Raw genomic sequence first — 17,055 nt, 5'->3', positions numbered from 1 at the left:
AAATAATTCCTTCCTCACTGTAATGGAGATGGAAAAGTTCCCTGTAAGGAATCAGCTAAAGTTTGGTGCACCCAGCAGTGGAAATAAAACCCAGGAGTTTTCTAGGAAGAGGAGTTGAAGTTTCAGGGTTTTATTATCAAAGTTTTGTAAAACATTTTCCGAAACTGTACATCGACATGGCACAGACTGTCGGCTACTTTTGTCTCTTTACCTGCACAAAAGTAAAAGCTCTGGAGCTGCTGGAACTAAGGAACAGCTTTGGGTAACTACTCTGCAAATACCATGGGATCACCGAGTGCGGGAGGGAGGGAACGGCCGGGACAGGAACACAAATTTATCCGCTTGAACAACTTGAGATCAAGTAAAAAGTACATTATCAATGGACTTGCTTTAAAAACAGACCAAGGTCATTTTAAAATGCACTCCCTGCTGCAGAGGGTGAGCTCCTGAGCCCCAGCCTGGGTGAGGCTGCTCCCCCAACCCTCCCTCACTGGGCACGGCCAGGATTCCCCTTCCCGAGGTCAGACCATCCCAGCTCGCCCTGGGTGGAGCTGAACGGACACAGAGGAGAGAGAGCCCTCAGGAAGGTCAGGGCACAGAACCCTGGGCAAAGCCAACCAAAACCCACCGGAAACCAAACCCAACCAAGCCCAGCACATGGCTTAAAACCAGAACTAAAGCCAAGAGCACAAAGAGCTGGTGCGATCCAAGGCCGACTCCGGAGTGTCCGGAGGCCCCTGGCAGCCCCTCAGTGGCTGCAGGACAGGAGAGCTGTGCCACATTCCCAGGGCATTCCCACAGGACAGGGGGGCTGTGCCACACTCCCCACACTCCTGGGACATTGCCACACTGCTGGGCCCTGCTGGCTCAGCCTGGGACACTCCGGAGGGAGGGAAGCAGGGAGGGAGGGAGGGAGGGAGGGGTGGCCAAACCCGTGCTGCGGGAGGGACGTGCGGCCTGGCCCGGCCCCAGCTGGGCCCCGGGGCAGGGGATCCCTGTCTCAAGCTTTGGGTGTGAGTTAGTATCGGGATGGACAGACCATGGAGAGCTCGGAGCTGGATACATCTAGGTTGAGGATTAACAAGTACAGCATAAAGGATCACACTGGAGGGGCTGTGGGCGGCTCAGTCGCTCATGTCCATGTCCTCCTCGTGGTGGTCGTCCCCGTTCACCTTGGATTCCCTGCCCGGATCCCCGCTGCCCTTCTCGGCTCCGGGCTCCTTCCCTTTGGGAGAGGGAGCATCCGCCACCTTCTTCTCCTCCTTCTTCTCCTTCTCGCTGTCGTAGCCCTGTTCCTCCTCGTCGTAGTCCCTTGTGACCTGCTTTGCCAGGGAAAGGGACATGTTAGCACCTCCCTGTGGGCCGGGGCGGGGGGGATGTGGGGCAGGGCTGGGAGCAGCTCCGGGGCTTTTTGGAACATACTTTCACATCCTTGTCGCTCTCGGATTTCCGGTCTCGATCCTTCTCCTTGTCTTTGCTCTTCTTTTTCTTGCTCGTTGACCTCTCCCTCTCGTCTCTGCTCCTCTCCTTGTCTTTATCCTTCTTCTTTTCCTTTTTATGCCTATGAGGATCAGCAGGAAGAGGATGAGGCCCATCCCCATCGCCCCATTCCATGGCTGGAACTGTGTCCAGAGCGTTACCCACAGCAAACCCAAAGGAAAATGGCAGAGGGCAAGTAGGGAACAGGCTCTGCTTCCAGGGAATACCCAAAATCCCAGCTTAGCTCTGGCTCAAGGACAACACCACAAATCGAACCATGGAATCTCCTGAGCTGAAGGGCCCCACAGGGATCATGGAGTCCAAATCCTGGGCACCAAGAACAGCGGTGCTCCAGTGTTTTACAGAGGAGCACCTTGAGCTCCCCATCCTGGGACAGGGTCACAGAACACCCAGGCCACCCAAAATCAGCTGATTCCCACTGTGCAGAGCCAAAGGGATTGGGAATTGTGGCACGTCCTGCTCCTACCACCCCTGGAACCCCTGACCCTTGGAGCTCCCAGCCAACCCCAGAGCAGCTCCACAAAACCAGCAAAGACTCCCCCCCACCACCAGAATCCCTGGGAGCCTCCCTGGAGGTCACAATTTGGGAATTTCCCTCCCAGACCCCATTCTTCCCAGCCAAGTGTTTCCCTGACCTTCTGGGCGACGGGGACCGGGACATTTTCCGTTTGGGAGACCTGGGCTTTTTCGGGGACCGTGTCCCGCTCCGGCTCCGCCGGCGCCGCCGTTCTCTGCAGGGAGACACAGGAGCTTTGGAAACCTCTGCTTGTTTTTTTAAAGCTGCAAATGCATCCCTAATCCAACCCTAGCCCTGCTCACAGGGTACTAAGGAGCTGTTAAAAATGCAAGCTAAATTTGGAAGTTTTTTTGAAAGAAAGAAACACTTTTTGCATGGATTTATTCCCTAAATCAGGAAGAGCTTGGCAGTGACCCTGGAACATCAAACTCTGACACAAAGCAAGGAAAACTGTTCTAAACACAAAGAATTTATCTCAAACACTGCAGGAAAATGCAAGTATCTTACAGACACAGGTGGTAGAGGTGCTGTTGTGCCTGTACCAGATACATCCTCATTGGAATCACAATCCAATGGGATCCAGGCATAGTTTGGGTTGGAAGGAACCTCAAAGCCCAGCTCTCTCCATGGGCAGGGGCACCTTCCACAGACCAGCTGCTCTATCACAAGAACATTTGTTTCTATCTAATACTGAAGTGCACCAAAATCCTGCTGGGCACAGAGAGCAAGGAAAATCCCATTTCTGTACCTGCTTGTGCTTCTGGATCTTCTGGTTGTGCTGTAGCTTTTGGGGGGAGTTTTAGAACGTTTCTTTTCTTTCTCTTCCTTCTTTTTATCCCTTTTAGTAGAAAAGAGATTAAGTCACTTTCAAACAGCACTTCCTAATCTGCTGTACAGGGAAAGAGATGCAGAGCTGGAGGGGCAGGGGTGGCTCCCCAGGCTGAGCCCCTCCATGTCCTCTCTGAACTGAGGGCCCAGAGCTGTGGGGACACAGCCCTGTGGGGACCCAGCAGAGCCAGCACAGGGGACAATCCCTGCCCTGCTCAGGACTGGACTCCCTGGAGTCATTACCTGGTTTTGGATGTGCTCCGAGACCTCCTGCTCCTCTCTCTGGAATGAGATCTCCTTCTCCTCGGACTTTTGGATCGCCTCCTGCTTCTGGATTTGGAATGGGACCTTCTCCTTGACCTGCTCCTGGAGCGTCTGCCAGGGACACACCAACATGGAGTCACAGGAAGGACATCCTGGGACTGCTCCCAGCCCAGCTGCTCAGGGCCTGGAAACCCCCAAAGCCAACCAAAGCCTCCATCCACAGTCCAGCCCGGCCCGCACAGGAGCTCTGCACACTGAAATGGCAATAAAGCTTTGGAGCCCCAAATCAAACCCAAGGCTCTCCCCAAGAATGATTTTTGCAGGAATTGTTCCAGCTGTGGGAGGTGTTTCTAAGGAATTGCTCAGTCACCTGTGTCTGGATGAGGAAGGTGTCCTCCTCCTCCTCGAGCGCGACCTCGACCTCGAATGTCTTCGTTTTTCATCTTTTTTGTCTGAAAAAGTACAATAAAAGCAACGTTTTGTTTTAATATTCAAAAAGATTTTCTAAAGGAAAGGACCCAGAGCTTCAAGTAATTGATATAAATCAAGCTGATCTTGCCATTTGACATGAAGGCTCATCTGTAATTTTCTTCACAAGAAGACAAAGAGAACTGACAGAGAACGGGGACATGTTTGTGACACAAAATAAGTTTTATGCAAAACTGGAGAAGTCAAAATTCAGAAAAAATCTTAAGTTAGTGAAAAGCTGATGGCTGCAGGGCAATGGAAAATCCTGTGAAAATCCCAGAATCTGCCATTTCCTGAGGGGCTGGAGAACCTGTCAAATGATTGTTTTGAATTTCCCACAAAAAAGCCTCAAGCTAAGCAAGAACAGGAGCTCTGTTCTTTCCTAGAAATTATCAGGAGGCTGCAGAACTGATGAATATTCTGTGTTTTCAGTGTTCAAGTTTTTGCTTCTCAGATTTGGTGGCTCTGACAATTGTGAGAGAGCTGCTGGAGCTTGTTCTAAAATCAAACCTGCTGAAAGAAGCTCCAAAAAAGAGAATTATTTACGAACCTGCCCACATTAGGAATGAAGATAAAGGAAAGCATCCCTGAGAAACATCAGCAGGGTGCCAAGTGGTGAGGCCAAAAAATCCATGTTCTCTTGGAATTTGAGAGAGCAGCAAGAACTTCCCTTAGGGAAGCCTGGGTGTTTTACAGCCCTCAAATCAGTGAATTTTGGGAAAAATCAATGGATTAACTCCAGCCCATTTCTGCAGGAAATGGAGCATGCACTGCAGGATGATTAAAAGCCTAATAAGTGAATTCCCCACAGACCACAGGCATGGAGGCAGGGCTCTGCAGAGCATCAGTTTTGATCAGGGGCTGTGTCCAAGCCCCATGCTGGCTGGGATGGCTCATTCCAGGCTGGAATTACCTGGCTCTATAGCAGCAGAAATTAAGGACTGTGCTTCTCGGACTCTCTTCATGGCCTCTTCTATTTCTTTACTGGAGGTATCTGATTTCAGACTGGGGGACACGAGACCTGCAGCCACATGGTTCAACCTGGGCAACACAGAATTCCAAAATTCAGGACTCGGGAACCCAAGGGATACAGGTGTGCACTGTCAGAGTCAGCCAGTTCACAGGGCCAGGGAATCCTGGAATGGTTTTGGTTTGGGGACATCAAACCCATCTCATCCCACCCCCTGCCATGGGCAGGGAACCTTCCCTAGCCCAGGGTGCTCCAAGGCCCTTCCAGCTCCAGCAGGACAGGGACTGGGCACTGAATCCCCATGGAATTCCCATGGAATCCCCCAGCAGTGCAGTACAAGGGTTTGGGAACACTGGTGCTTACTTTGGATCCACTGTGCTCATCAGTTTTAGGAGCTGATCTGCTGCAAGAGACTGTGAGGGAAAAACAAAGTTAGAACCAGGCTGGGAGACGTGAGAGCTCCAGAGAACCTTCCTTGGAATGTCCCCTGGAAGTTCTCCCAGCTGGAAAACCAGAGCAGAACACCCCCAGCAGAGAGGAAAGGCCACACTGGGCTGCTGTGCCTGGGGCTGCTGGAGGGTGTGAGCACCCCACACTGGGGCTCTGGGGATTTCTTTTCCACAGCAGCCAAAGCCAGCCCTGCCTGGGCAGGATCAGGGATAAAACCACAAAAGGATAAAAATACCAACAGAGAAAAATACTGCTGGGGTGTGTTGTATCCATCCTTATGCACCAGTAACTTTTTGTGCACAGCTTATTTCTGTCACTGCAAGGGAACAGAGCCCTCTCTAAGCTGTCTGTCCACTGAAGACCTCATTGACAACTTAAAAACATCTCAATATTCCATGAAAAATGTATTTTACAGCTCTTAGGATAACCCAGGTATCACGATCAGTCACTTCCTGCACCAATGGGGTATTAAGAAAAAATGTTTCATCCTCACTCATTTTTTTTATAATGAACTCCAACTTTAAATTTTGAAATGTTTGTTACAATCTGATGGTTTAATGTACAAAAATCGTCCATCACCCCAAATTTACATTTTTCTAATTTGCCTTTAATTTTTTTTTTTCATTTGTTATTTAATTTTCACCATCATTTGCTTGTTCTTCCACATGGGAATACATAAAAAATTCAAGTGATGGCAGTAGCAATGCATTAAATTATTGCTGCTTCTTGTTGCTGTAAAAGAGTATTTTGTTCTTACCTCTTAAATATTTTATCTATTTAGATATGACCAATATATTTATATTGCTATATTTTTATTGATATAAATATACTCAATATTCTAGTACCTAGTACTTAAAAGCCTTTTTTGTTTGGCTGTCACAACCCAATGAAGTCTCCTCACATTTCTGACACCTACAAAATTAAAAAGTCAAACTACTTTTTACTTGAAGAACAAGGCAGGTTCCTGGCCTGATCATGACATACTTGAAATATTTCATTGCTATGCCCAAATTATTCCTTCCAACATTTAATTTGATATTGGCCCCTTCCAACATTTAATTTGATGTTCAAGCAGGTATTTTTCATTCCAAGCAGAAACCAATCCCTGGAGTTCCCAGGCAGTGGCTGGGAAGTGATACAAATGAAAGCCACTCTCAGAGCAGGAAAGAGGGGGGCAGTAAAGGAGATTTTGGAATGAGGACGTACCTGGGAGTTCAGGTTTGCTCCAGGAAGCCCAAGAGCAGCAAGGGCAGGGTCGAGAGCAGGAGCTCCTAAAGCAGCTAAAGGGACAGCACCAATCTGTGGCAGAAACAGCAGTTAGGGCACAGGCAGTGACAAAAATCAGTCAGGGACATCACTGGGCAGGGGAAATAAAGGTGAAGGAGTAAAGCATTCCAGCAAATTGAAGGGATAGTTGGAAATGAAGTTATTTTTCAGTGCTAAAATGGAAATTCATTCCAAGTTTTTGAGGCTATTGCCCCATTTCTAATTCATTTTAGGGTTGAGATGGCCATGGTTTATGCTGAAAGGCAATTTAACAATACTGCATCCCAGCAAATGTCTCCAATTTGGTTAGAAAGCTACTGGGAGAGCAGAAGGCTCCCTAAAGCAGCTCACTGTGGGCCATTTCAAATGAGATGACTGAGACAGACACCCAAGCCCAACACTCACTGCCAAGAGGTGCTGAACTGTGCAGCTTCTCCCCTAAAATGGATGTGTTGAACACATCCCACCAGAGGGGCTGGGAGCAGCTTGGGCTCAGAGACACAGCTGCAGTTCAGGGGCTCAACAGCCATTTCCAGGATGCACACAAACAGTTTTTTTAGTGAATGAAGTATTTTGGGTTGTATCTGGTTCTCCCAACCCCTTCCCTGGGTTTCAAAGGTTAAATTTAGGCTCTTCCTTCCTGAGCAGCTCCATGGCCAGGGGCTCCTTCAGCTAAGCAGGAGCTGGGGAGGGTTTGAGAGGTGCAGAATTAATGAGGCTTTATTATGATTAATTTGCCTCCTGCACTTTGATTCTGTGCCCTGTTAAGAGCTGAGCTGTGACTCCAGCTTCTCTCACAATGTGCAATTCTCACTGTTCCTCTTCCACATCAATTCCTGTGGGTTCACACAACCAGGCTCCAATTTTCCCCTCAGCTGGAGGATTAATGAAGGGAATCTCACAGTGTGGCAGCTCCTTGGACTCGAGGAATTTAAAATCTGTGAGACCTCTACTGCTTGTCACATCTGTAAAGTACAGCGGGTGAGAGGGGTGGGAGGCACAAAAAGGGCCCTGAGAAACCAGGAAATAGGGAAATAAGGATATTCCATCTAACAACTTGTCACTGTCGTGCCCTAATTCACATCAGAGCTGTCCCAGTCCAGCAGGGTCGATTAACCACTCTAGGAATTGGAATCAACACATCAGTCCTGAAAGAAAGAGCAGGAATGAAGTGGGAATGCAGCAGAAGACACCCAGGGTTACCCAGCCTACCTGAGAGAGAGGGTTGGGAGTGGGCAGCAGGCCACCCCCGGGCAGCAGCCCTGCCACGGCATTAGCTGGTGCCAAGAGAGACAAAGCCTTAGTCTCATCAGGAATGACTCCTGCAGGGAAACAGCCTGGCATTAGAGTGCATCCCAGCCCAGAGGCACCAAATACACAAATACACCCAGCAAAGTCTCCCTGATACACCACCTGAGTTTGTTGAAAGTACTTATGTTGGCTAAAATACAAAGCTTGATGGCTATTAATATTTAGCATTAACTTTTTTTGTCAGAATGCAACTTCAATGGGTGACAATTTGACTGTTCCTTTTTCTCTACAAAAGGTTAAGTTTCTAGAGCAAAAAAATAGCACAATACACACTACTTTGTTGTTAACACTGCCAAGGTTTCATCACCTGTACTCGATTTTTAAGTCATGAACCAAACGTAAGCAAGCACAGTCGGTTCTCCAGGGGTGAGAGTGCTCTCAACTTTCAAAAGCTGTTTTATGAACAACGACTCGTGTCGGCTGCTTCACTACAAAGCACACAGAAAAATCAAGATACACAAGACAAAAAAAGTTGGATTTAGGGGTTAATAATATGGTACAGTTCACTATGTTTTCTTTTACACCTACCATACAAATTTTGGCAAACTTAAAGAGAAGGGATGGGTGTTTTGGGTAGGGCTTTTGCTGACGTGTCACATGGAATGCGGTCCCTGCGGCTCTCCGGGAATGCTGGGGGTGTGTCTGTGGCTGGGATACACACAGGGATGCTGGCACATTCCTTACCTGTGCAGTAAAATGCTTTTGTTCCAATATGTGCCAGCTTAGAGCACCGACAGTGCTGCTGCCACCTGCCGTGGCACAGGGGACTCGTGGCCCAAAGTCTTGCAGCCAGCTAAGCCCAGGGGTTATTGCACTGCCTGCTCTGCACACGGAGTGCTCAGGGCCCTACTAGCAAACACTTGTGGAGGGAGTTTTACTCTATCCAACAGCAAAAGCCCTATACAGATGGATTAATTTGTTAATGTGCCCAAGCCCCCAAAATGAGAGTTCAATAAAACAATTTTACTATATAGTTGCAAATACCAGTAGTGTTTCTGTAATACATATTAAGAAACTGCATCTCATCATAAAACATACAATATATACAGGGCACTTAAGAGAAACTGGATAAGCTGCAGAAGAAAACTGTTGGGTGGTATTTTCAGCAGGGCCTGGTATATAGTTCAGGCTGAACCAGGGAAAAGAACTGTAAAACACAACAACAAAAAAGAAAAACCACTGTTAAATAAAGGTAATGGTTCCTCCCACCTATACTGAGAAGTGCCGATAATCTACACAAATGTACAATACACAGCACTGATATCTGGCTCGTGGCACTGAGCTGGCAGCACTTTAGATACCCAAAGTTATGGAGGGACAGGGAAAAAGGTCATGGAGGCAAAGGGCAGGAATGCATAAATATATCAACATACCTACAGAGAGATTACGGGGTCATTTGGCATGCAAAATTATGTCTCAAGAGGATATTTATCAATTACAGCTAAACATTTCAAATTAGTGCAACTACAACATTTCTGGCATCTAAATACAAATCCTCAGACTTAGCTCGAGACACCTCACAGAAGATCTGCATCCATTAAAAAAAATTCATGCATCTGATCCTCTAATTGTTTCTTTTAAAAGTATTTAAATAAACTACAATTTTAAAAAAGCAATGAGGCCCCTCACCAGTTAATTTTCATGCTTCAAGAGCTTTTTTTACTGCTGCTTTGTTAGAACCATGAAATACTGCATGAATGTGTAGAAATGAAAGAAAAAGAAACAGACAAAAGAAACAAACATTAACCAAAGAACCTAAACACCCCCCCCAGCCATCTTTAACCTTAAGAGTTCCTTCCAAATCCAGGAATTAGCCCAGAGAAAATGACAAATACTAAACCTTACCGTAGCCTTTGTGTATAGTTCTATAACACAAAGCAACAGCCAACACCAAAGTGTCTGTGTGAGCTAAAACTTGGGACAGGGGGGGAATTATTGCACTAAACAGATAATAAACATTGCTTTAGTGACAGGCAATAATCACACAGGTTCATTAGCACAGCAGAAATCAGAGAGAGGAGGGCCCCACTCAGCACAGGCCTGGCTTTAAGCACATCAGCAGTGGCACTGTGGGCTATGGAAATGCTGCTCCTGGTTGAACTGGGACCCTGGCAGGCTGAATTTTGGGGCAAAACTGTACTCCAGCACAGGGACTGAAGTGTGGGATTATCAACCCAGGGGCAATACCTTATTGGCTGAACATCTCTCTTGTGATGTGCCAAGGCCATTAAATTCTGAACTGTCAGACAACACAAGGTACAGCCCAGGAGTGACTCCTTAACAGGCCCAGGAAAATATTCTACTTTAATAATTGGAGTTTCTGAAGCCCGGCTGCTGGGCAGGTTTCTCTGTGTGCCAGGTTTATCCACAGTGGACAAAGTGAGACTGACAAAGAGAAAAGTGGGTTTATCCTTGTAGGAAGAGTTAAACACTGGCATTATTCCCATGGGCCTTGGAGAATATTCCAGCACAGTGTCACTGGACTGGTGCTGTGTTTAACACCCACACAGGGACAAGAAGCCTCTCAGCTCTGCTGTTCTCCAGCAGTGGCAGCAGGAGCAGTAACTCCACTGCAGAAGGGGTTCTGTGCCCTCAGGAAGCAGCAGGGCTCAGTCAGAGGCCACACTGCACATTCCTACACTCCAGGAATTAGGCTGGACATCTTTGAAGTTTAAGTTTCATATCTTTTAAGCTTAAGGAATACAAAGATAAGACAAGACAGCTCCCCAGGCCTCAAGAGACAGCTCCAGCATGACAGATTAAGATTACAGGTGTGACCCCAGGCCATGTACCCAACTTAGCACTGTAGTATGACTTAATCTGCAAGATTTTATTCAATTCAACCTTTCCCAGAAGTAAATCAAGAAATGTACAAGTACAATGGAAATCAGTTACTTCTAAAGCAAGTCTAGAAGAGTTTAATAAGACTTCTGTAAGAAGAGGTGTCTTCTCAGCACTTTGCTTTTAAGGTAAGTTCCAAAAACCCTGCTCATTGCCTTTCAAATTACTGTAACACCCTAAAATGTAAAAATAAAAAGAAGAAGAGAAAATGTAGTTAACAAGTGGTTACACCAGGAAAACACTTGGGGACTTGAGTGCTTGCTGGCCTTTAGTTAATGGCTAGAATCCCCTGTAGCTGCAGAGGACCCACTGTTTTTCAGTCATCTGGAAGGGCTTTGCATTTGCCTTCTCCACTACAAAAATCACACACACAAATAACAGAGAGAAGAGTTTATTATTTAGTGAAATTCTATTAAATATATCAAGGATGAACAAGAAAACTTGGAATTAAAAACTAGGACCAGTGCCCATGTGGCACCTCTTGGAAGTTGTCACTTTTGAATTAAAGAGTAATTATTCAAACCCTTGGTATACTGGACTCCACAAGGAGAGTGAGGGCCTTTTTTGGGGGATGTTCCCAAATAAATGCAGTGGCAGCATAGCCCAAAGGAGTGTTAATTCCTCTCCCATGCATTCTCAGGGAGGGAGAAACCGTTCTCATGAAGAGAGTGAAAGTGGCAAACAATTATTAAGGTAAAATTTCCTTAAAATATGGACCTGTTTGCATTACAATCTGCTTGTCAAAATGTCTCATTGAGACTGACACGAGCAAAATTGGCACAGAATTCTGCCTAAAACGTTCTTATTCTACACTTCAAGACACACAAAACTTTCCACTTAGAATTGGTGTCACTATGGAAACAAACTGACCAAATGCAGGGGCCAAAGGCAATATACCAAGGGTTTCAGAATGGCAATCTCTGACGTGTTTGACATAGGACTACTGTTAAATTCTGAGCACTAGACAGGAACCAACCACCACCCAAGGGTGGCCCCATAGAACATCAAACAAGTTACAAACCTTCAGCATAGGGAACGACTATGAGGGCTCTGTCAACGAACACAGTGTTTGTCAGGTGCTGGGCCACCACGGCCGAGTCGGGGTCGTGGAACTTTACAAAGCACACGCGCGACGACACCGGCAAGGGGGAGTCACTGCAAGAGACAGAGCCAGCACTCAGGGACAGCAGGGAACAACCAACCAAGCCCAAAGCCACACCAGCTGTTATACCCCTCACTTGGAGCTGCACCTGAGCTCTGTCATAGCTTGGAGCTGCACGTGAGCTCTGCTGCGCACAATAAATCCGTGAGCGACACCTAAATGCAAATTCCGCCCTGGCTGGGAAGAAAACTTGCCTGAAAAAAGAGAAAAGTGACCAATTCTGTCTCAGATAGACCCTGAGGTTTCACACTCGCTGCTTTAGGCCCCAGATGGCTGATTAAGGTGAATTGTGAAATGAAGAGGGTGATGATTAAAGGATCCTTGTGACTCGGGACAAGGGCGTGTAGGGGCAGGGTGTGGGGTGAAGGCTTTGACCTGACAGAGGGCAGGGAGGGATGGGAGACTGGGAAGGAATTCCTGGCTGGGAGGCTGGGCAGGCCCTGGAATAGAATGCCCAGAGCAGCTGTGGCTGCCCCTGGATCCCTGCAGTGTCCAAGGCCAGGCTGGAGCAGCCTGGGACAGTGGGAGGTGTCCCTGCCCATGGCAGGGGTGGCACTGGATGAGCTCTAAGGTCGCTCCCAACCCAAATCAGTCTGGGATTCTGTTTCATTCATAACCCAATTCCATCCCAGCTTCTAGACTAAACTTCACCGTGCTCCCACATCCTAAGAAATGCCCAGGGCTGAGCTCCTGCCTGTCTTCAGCAGGGACAGCACAAGGAAATGTAAGGAGCTCAGGCAGGAATGAAAAGCTGAGCACACTAAAACAGACCTCCCTCCAAGGTAGGCCTGTGCCTGCTCCTGCTCAGAACAAGTGTCTGTCAAACTACAGACCCAAAACTGAGAAGTTTTGAGCCACTTCGAAGAAAAAAACAACCCAAAAAGATCTACTTCCTATAACAGGAAAGAATGGTAGAACTACAGCTGTAACTTCCCTAAAACCAAACCAAACTGAAAAACCAGGTGCAGTCAATCCAGGCAAGGTCCAGGACGGGTTTTAAGAGCCCCCCAGTCCTGGAAGTGAGGCAGATTTTGCTGTAATTGGATGCACAAAGTGAAAGACAGGGAGGAAAATTCTTCTGCAGACAGAACTGAGGGACAGAGTTAAAGGTGCCTCCAGAAGGCCCAGGCAGGGAGTGGAAGCAGCAGCAAATCCTAAACTCCTTGTTACTACGCCAGGCCAGAGGTCCAGATCAGCCTGGGGAGCTCTGAAAACATCACTGATCCTGACAAAAAGCTGCTTTTCCTACCTGGATTCCCAGCCCAACTCCAAAACATCCGACTTCAAAGGCATCCCAGCTCCAGAGCAGTTTGATCTGGGCTGCTGAGGCTGATCAAGCCTTTCAGCACTGGGGGTTGTCAGAATTCAGGGAACAGCTCCGACACCAGCAGACAGATCCAGGGTCTATTTTGGGCACTGCAAATGCCAAAAGCTCCCTCACCTTCAGCCCCACTGGGCCCAACACACACAACTGCCCCCAGTGTCTGCCAGACCACACTTCAATAACCTTACATTTCACCTGCTGTGGAAAACTAGATCGGAGCCAGCACACTGCAGCTTCTGAAACATTAAAATTAGAAACAGCCACTTGCTCCCACAGCTTGCAGACTGAATAAATTGGGAAATAACTGCAGTGATAAATGAGAAAAAAAAAATTGAATCTGTTGGCTCTTTTGTGCCCAGAAATCCACAGCAGCTTGCCAAAAAGGTGCCTTTTCTAGCTCATAAGTAATAATTAATAATCAGAAATAACAAGAAATAAAAAAAAATTCTAACATAAACCCAAAGAAGCATTAGTAGAGGTGTTTAACAAAATCACAGTAAAATGGTAAAGGAAAGTAAACCAAGGGTTGATGGAGTTCCTAATCTAAATTGTATAAAAATCACACAATTCATTATGGAGATGCAGCCCAGTATTTGGAGGCATTTTTAAAATGCCAGATAACAAAGGAATGTGAACCAGAGCAGATCCTATTGACTCTTCAGCAGATCCTGTTTACAGCCAGGAGTGCCTCTGGGAATGCTTTGGGGTAGCTGAGCTTCCTTCCAAAATAATGAACCTAAAATAACAACTGAAAATGTGTTAGGCAACGCTTCTGCAGCCTGACATTTAATTTACATCTGTGTATTGCACTTTTAAAAATGGTATTTCCACTCACTCTCAAATCCAAGCTGGGTGAAATTCAGCAAGAACTGGATGTTCTCAACAGCTCCCAAAAAAAGCCACCATCCATCATTATTCTAATTCCCCCAAGGCTGAAGCACTCAGGAATTGTCTCTCAGCCACTGGAATGCTGGGACACACAAGGATTTCATGGGGCTGCAATACAGGAAACTCAGAAATCCACTCCCTCCACTTCCCAGTCTGGATGCAGTTTTATGGAATATAATAAAGATGAGAACCAGGCAAAGGAGTCGGGGAAAAGCAGGAGGAAGAGGGGGAGGAAAACTGGAAGATGTGCCAAAGCTGGTTGTGCATTAAAGATGCAGCTGAGGTGCATAATAAATGGGAAACAGGGGACTAAATAAACTGGGAAAAGGGGTGGATGAGGAGAGTAGGAAAAACAGGAACTGAGAGAAGCTCAGGAAGTTACACGTGATCTGGAAGTGCAGGAGAATAAGGAAGTCCTACAGCAGAGTCAGAGTGACACAGATCAAACAAAGAGGTGGAGCAAAGGAAATGGGATTGGCTCCTCAAATACTACAGGCAAGGGAGAATCCCAGCAGGATCCCAAAAGGAATCCACATTATGGGGAGAATTCACAGATTATGATTTATAACCCACATCCCTCCAAGAATGGATGGGAACCTCGGGAAGGGAGAAGTCAGGAGCTGGAATGTGAGGGAGAAGAGGCAGAAAAAGAATGTGGCACTATTAGAAAATGTCCCTTTCTTTGGGGGGAATTGGGGGGCCTGAAGTGCAGAGCAGATTCCCATCAAGGCAGGGAAAAGCTCCTGGGGGTCAGCTCCTCACGCAAGGGAAAGGACACCAAGGCACTGCAGCAACCCCTGAAGAGATGAGTTAATGTGAATCTAAAGCTACAAAGTTTCAGAGACACAAATCACCTCCAACAACCGCCCTGAAAAACGAGGCAAAGTGCTCAAACACAGAGCAGGCCAGGAAAGGACTGCACCTGCCACAGGTGAGCTCCTGCCATGACAGGAATCCCAGCTGGGAACAAGGAAACTCCCTCTGGAAATGTCTTTGGTTTCTGTTAACAGGGATGGAAGCCTCAATGTTCTGCTACACTTTTTCCCCCTAAAATAAAAAACCCAAGTAATTTTGGGTGTTACAAATAATTGATTGTTTGATTAATCTTTAATGTGGCAGAAAGGATTTAATTTAATTTATATGATGGATATGTAAAACACCAACATATAATGACACCAGGCTCTGTAAATCAAACTGAAACCATCAGCACTGCTAACACCCAGGTTTTATATTGCATCAGAAAGGATTCTGAAAGCACCATTTATGTTCATTAGAACTTAATTGCAAGTGAAGACATAAAAACTGTCTTTTTATTTTTTTTGTTTGTTGCTATTTGCAAATTGCAGGGATACCTGAAACTTTCAGTTATACACACACTTGAAAGGTGCATTATTTGCTTTAATTTGCACAGAATTCCTTGCAAGATGTGCAACTGACAAATGTGTATTTGTCTGTCAGCGGTTTCCTTTCTGCTCAGTACAGATTTGTTTGTAAGGAACACAAATACCAGAAGTGTATTTTTTGTACATTAGGGGTAAGCTGCTCTTCTAGCAAAAATTTCTTTGCAACAAACGCATTTATCTACATCTAGAAGTTTTGGGGCTGTGACGGTGACGCAGAGAGCAAAGGCTCAGCGGGCACAACCCCGGACAAACAACTCCTGGAGACAAACGTGGATTTCACCGGAGCCGCACGTGTCGCTCCACGCCCCGCACTAATCCCCGCAGTCCCGTGACCGAGCCGAGCCGAGCCGAGCCGAGCCGAGCCGTGCGGGGCACACCGGCTCCGGGGGTGCGCAGCGAGAGCCGCCCCCGCAGCCCCCGGGCGCAGCGCGGCGCCGCGGCCGGGCGGGATCCCCGGGAGCGGGGGCGGCCCGGGCCGGGAGCCGCCGGGGGGGCGGGCGGGAGGCGGCGCCGGGCCGCGGGCAGGGCGCGGAGAGGGGGGTGGGGGAAGGGGGGAGGGACGGAGGGGGAGGCGGCGAGGCCGGGCCGGGCCCGCACTCACTCGGGGGGGAAGAGGCGCAGCTCCTCGATCTTGCCCAGGAAGCCGAAGAGGGTCCGCATCTGCTCCGAGCTGGCGCTGGGCGAGACGTTGGTGACCTGGATCACGTCGGTGCCGCTGCTGGAGGCCATCGCGCCGCCGCCCGCTCCGCCGGTGCTGCAGCAGACACACAGCGGGGGCGGGGAGCGGGTGAGCCGCGGGCGAGGCGCTGCAGTTCGCCGCCCCCGGCCCGGTTCGCTCCCCCCGGCCCCGCCGCCCCCGGCCCGGCCCGGCCCCGCGCGCGCCGCCTCACCAGCCTGCCCGGGCCGCAGTATCCCACGGTGCACCGCGCCGCGCCTGCGCGCGCGCCCACGGCGCGCGGCCCCGCGCATGCGCCGCGCCGCCCGACGCGCACGGAGCGAGGGACGCCCGCGCGCGGGGGCGGCGCGTGCGCGGAGGGGGCGCGCTCAGACCCCCCCCCCCCCCCCAATCCCCTCACAGCCCCGCTCCGGGCCCGCGCGCGGGAAAGCTGAGGGGGCTCTGAGGGACCGGTGTTGCCTCCTCGTCATTTCACAGAGCAAACTCTCACAAAATACACTGTCCCAATGATGCCCAGGATTCTGGCTTTTCTATTTTTCTATATTTGTCATCCTGCATTTCTTTAGTGTTTAATTCCAAACTCCATATACAATGCTAGTTCACATTTTGGTCACATACAACAATTCCTCCTCTCCAGGCCTGAGAATCAAGGCCTCCTCACTGTCTCAGGGCCCAGAAATGTAAATAAAAGTTTTGAGGAAAGCAAACTTGGGGTAAATAACTTCATTACCTGAAGCTGTAATTGGAACATTAACCCTGAATATGCAAACAGACCGAAGTTATAAAAGTGTGAAAACTTGTGACCCATCATCCATTTCTGAGTGTAGTCCCTGGTGGGCTTTGTCTGCCTGAAATGTACCTGAAGGCCTTTCAAGAAATATACCTGCTGGCCTTTCAATAAATATACCTGCTTTTTACTCCCTTACCTCTGTCTCTGTTTTCAGGTAGTCCCAAAAAAGGCATCACAAGCAGTATAACGTTGGGGTGGAATTTCTCACTAGAGAGGGGAAAAAAATGTATTTGCAGTTTACGTAGTACAAATCATGCTATTTCCTGATGAGTTTGTTGCTTTATGTTAATGTTTCCCCATAAATGTTCCTGAATGTAAATAAAACAAGCCTTATTTATTAATCCAGCTGAAATTCTACCACATCTGATCATAAAGTAGGAGATGCTCACTGTCCTCC

At 48.0% G+C, this 17,055-nt stretch overlaps 1 protein-coding gene across 5 annotated transcripts; it reads right to left on the bottom strand.

Annotated features, from left to right (window-relative positions):
* Positions 1 to 114: 114 nt before the first annotated feature.
* Positions 115 to 16,147, bottom strand: SRSF11 (serine and arginine rich splicing factor 11). 5 transcript variants are annotated; one of them, XM_059853567.1, is made up of 13 exons: positions 16,083 to 16,147; positions 15,794 to 15,946; positions 11,437 to 11,570; positions 7,476 to 7,585; positions 6,204 to 6,296; positions 4,911 to 4,960; positions 4,491 to 4,618; positions 3,480 to 3,561; positions 3,089 to 3,220; positions 2,766 to 2,855; positions 2,136 to 2,231; positions 1,423 to 1,561; positions 115 to 1,322 (listed from the first exon to the last, which is right to left on the bottom strand). In XM_059853567.1, exons 2-13 carry the CDS (start codon positions 15,919 to 15,921, stop codon positions 1,125 to 1,127), a joined length of 1,380 nt encoding a protein of 459 aa, XP_059709550.1. In that variant the 5' UTR covers positions 15,922 to 15,946; positions 16,083 to 16,147; the 3' UTR covers positions 115 to 1,124. The 5 variants fall into 5 exon arrangements, with proteins under 5 accessions (XP_059709550.1, XP_059709551.1, XP_059709554.1 ...); XM_059853568.1 differs by having other exon boundaries at positions 115 to 1,319; XM_059853571.1 differs by lacking the exons at positions 15,794 to 15,946; positions 16,083 to 16,147 and having other exon boundaries at positions 7,882 to 11,570.
* Between the last annotated feature and the right edge of the window lie 908 nt (positions 16,148 to 17,055).

This window comes from Haemorhous mexicanus, chromosome 9 (genome assembly GCF_027477595.1).
Source record: "Haemorhous mexicanus isolate bHaeMex1 chromosome 9, bHaeMex1.pri, whole genome shotgun sequence".
NCBI lineage: Eukaryota > Metazoa > Chordata > Aves > Passeriformes > Fringillidae > Haemorhous > Haemorhous mexicanus.
Note: the sequence above shows the minus strand (reverse complement) of the source record. Positions and strands in the feature narration are given on the sequence as shown.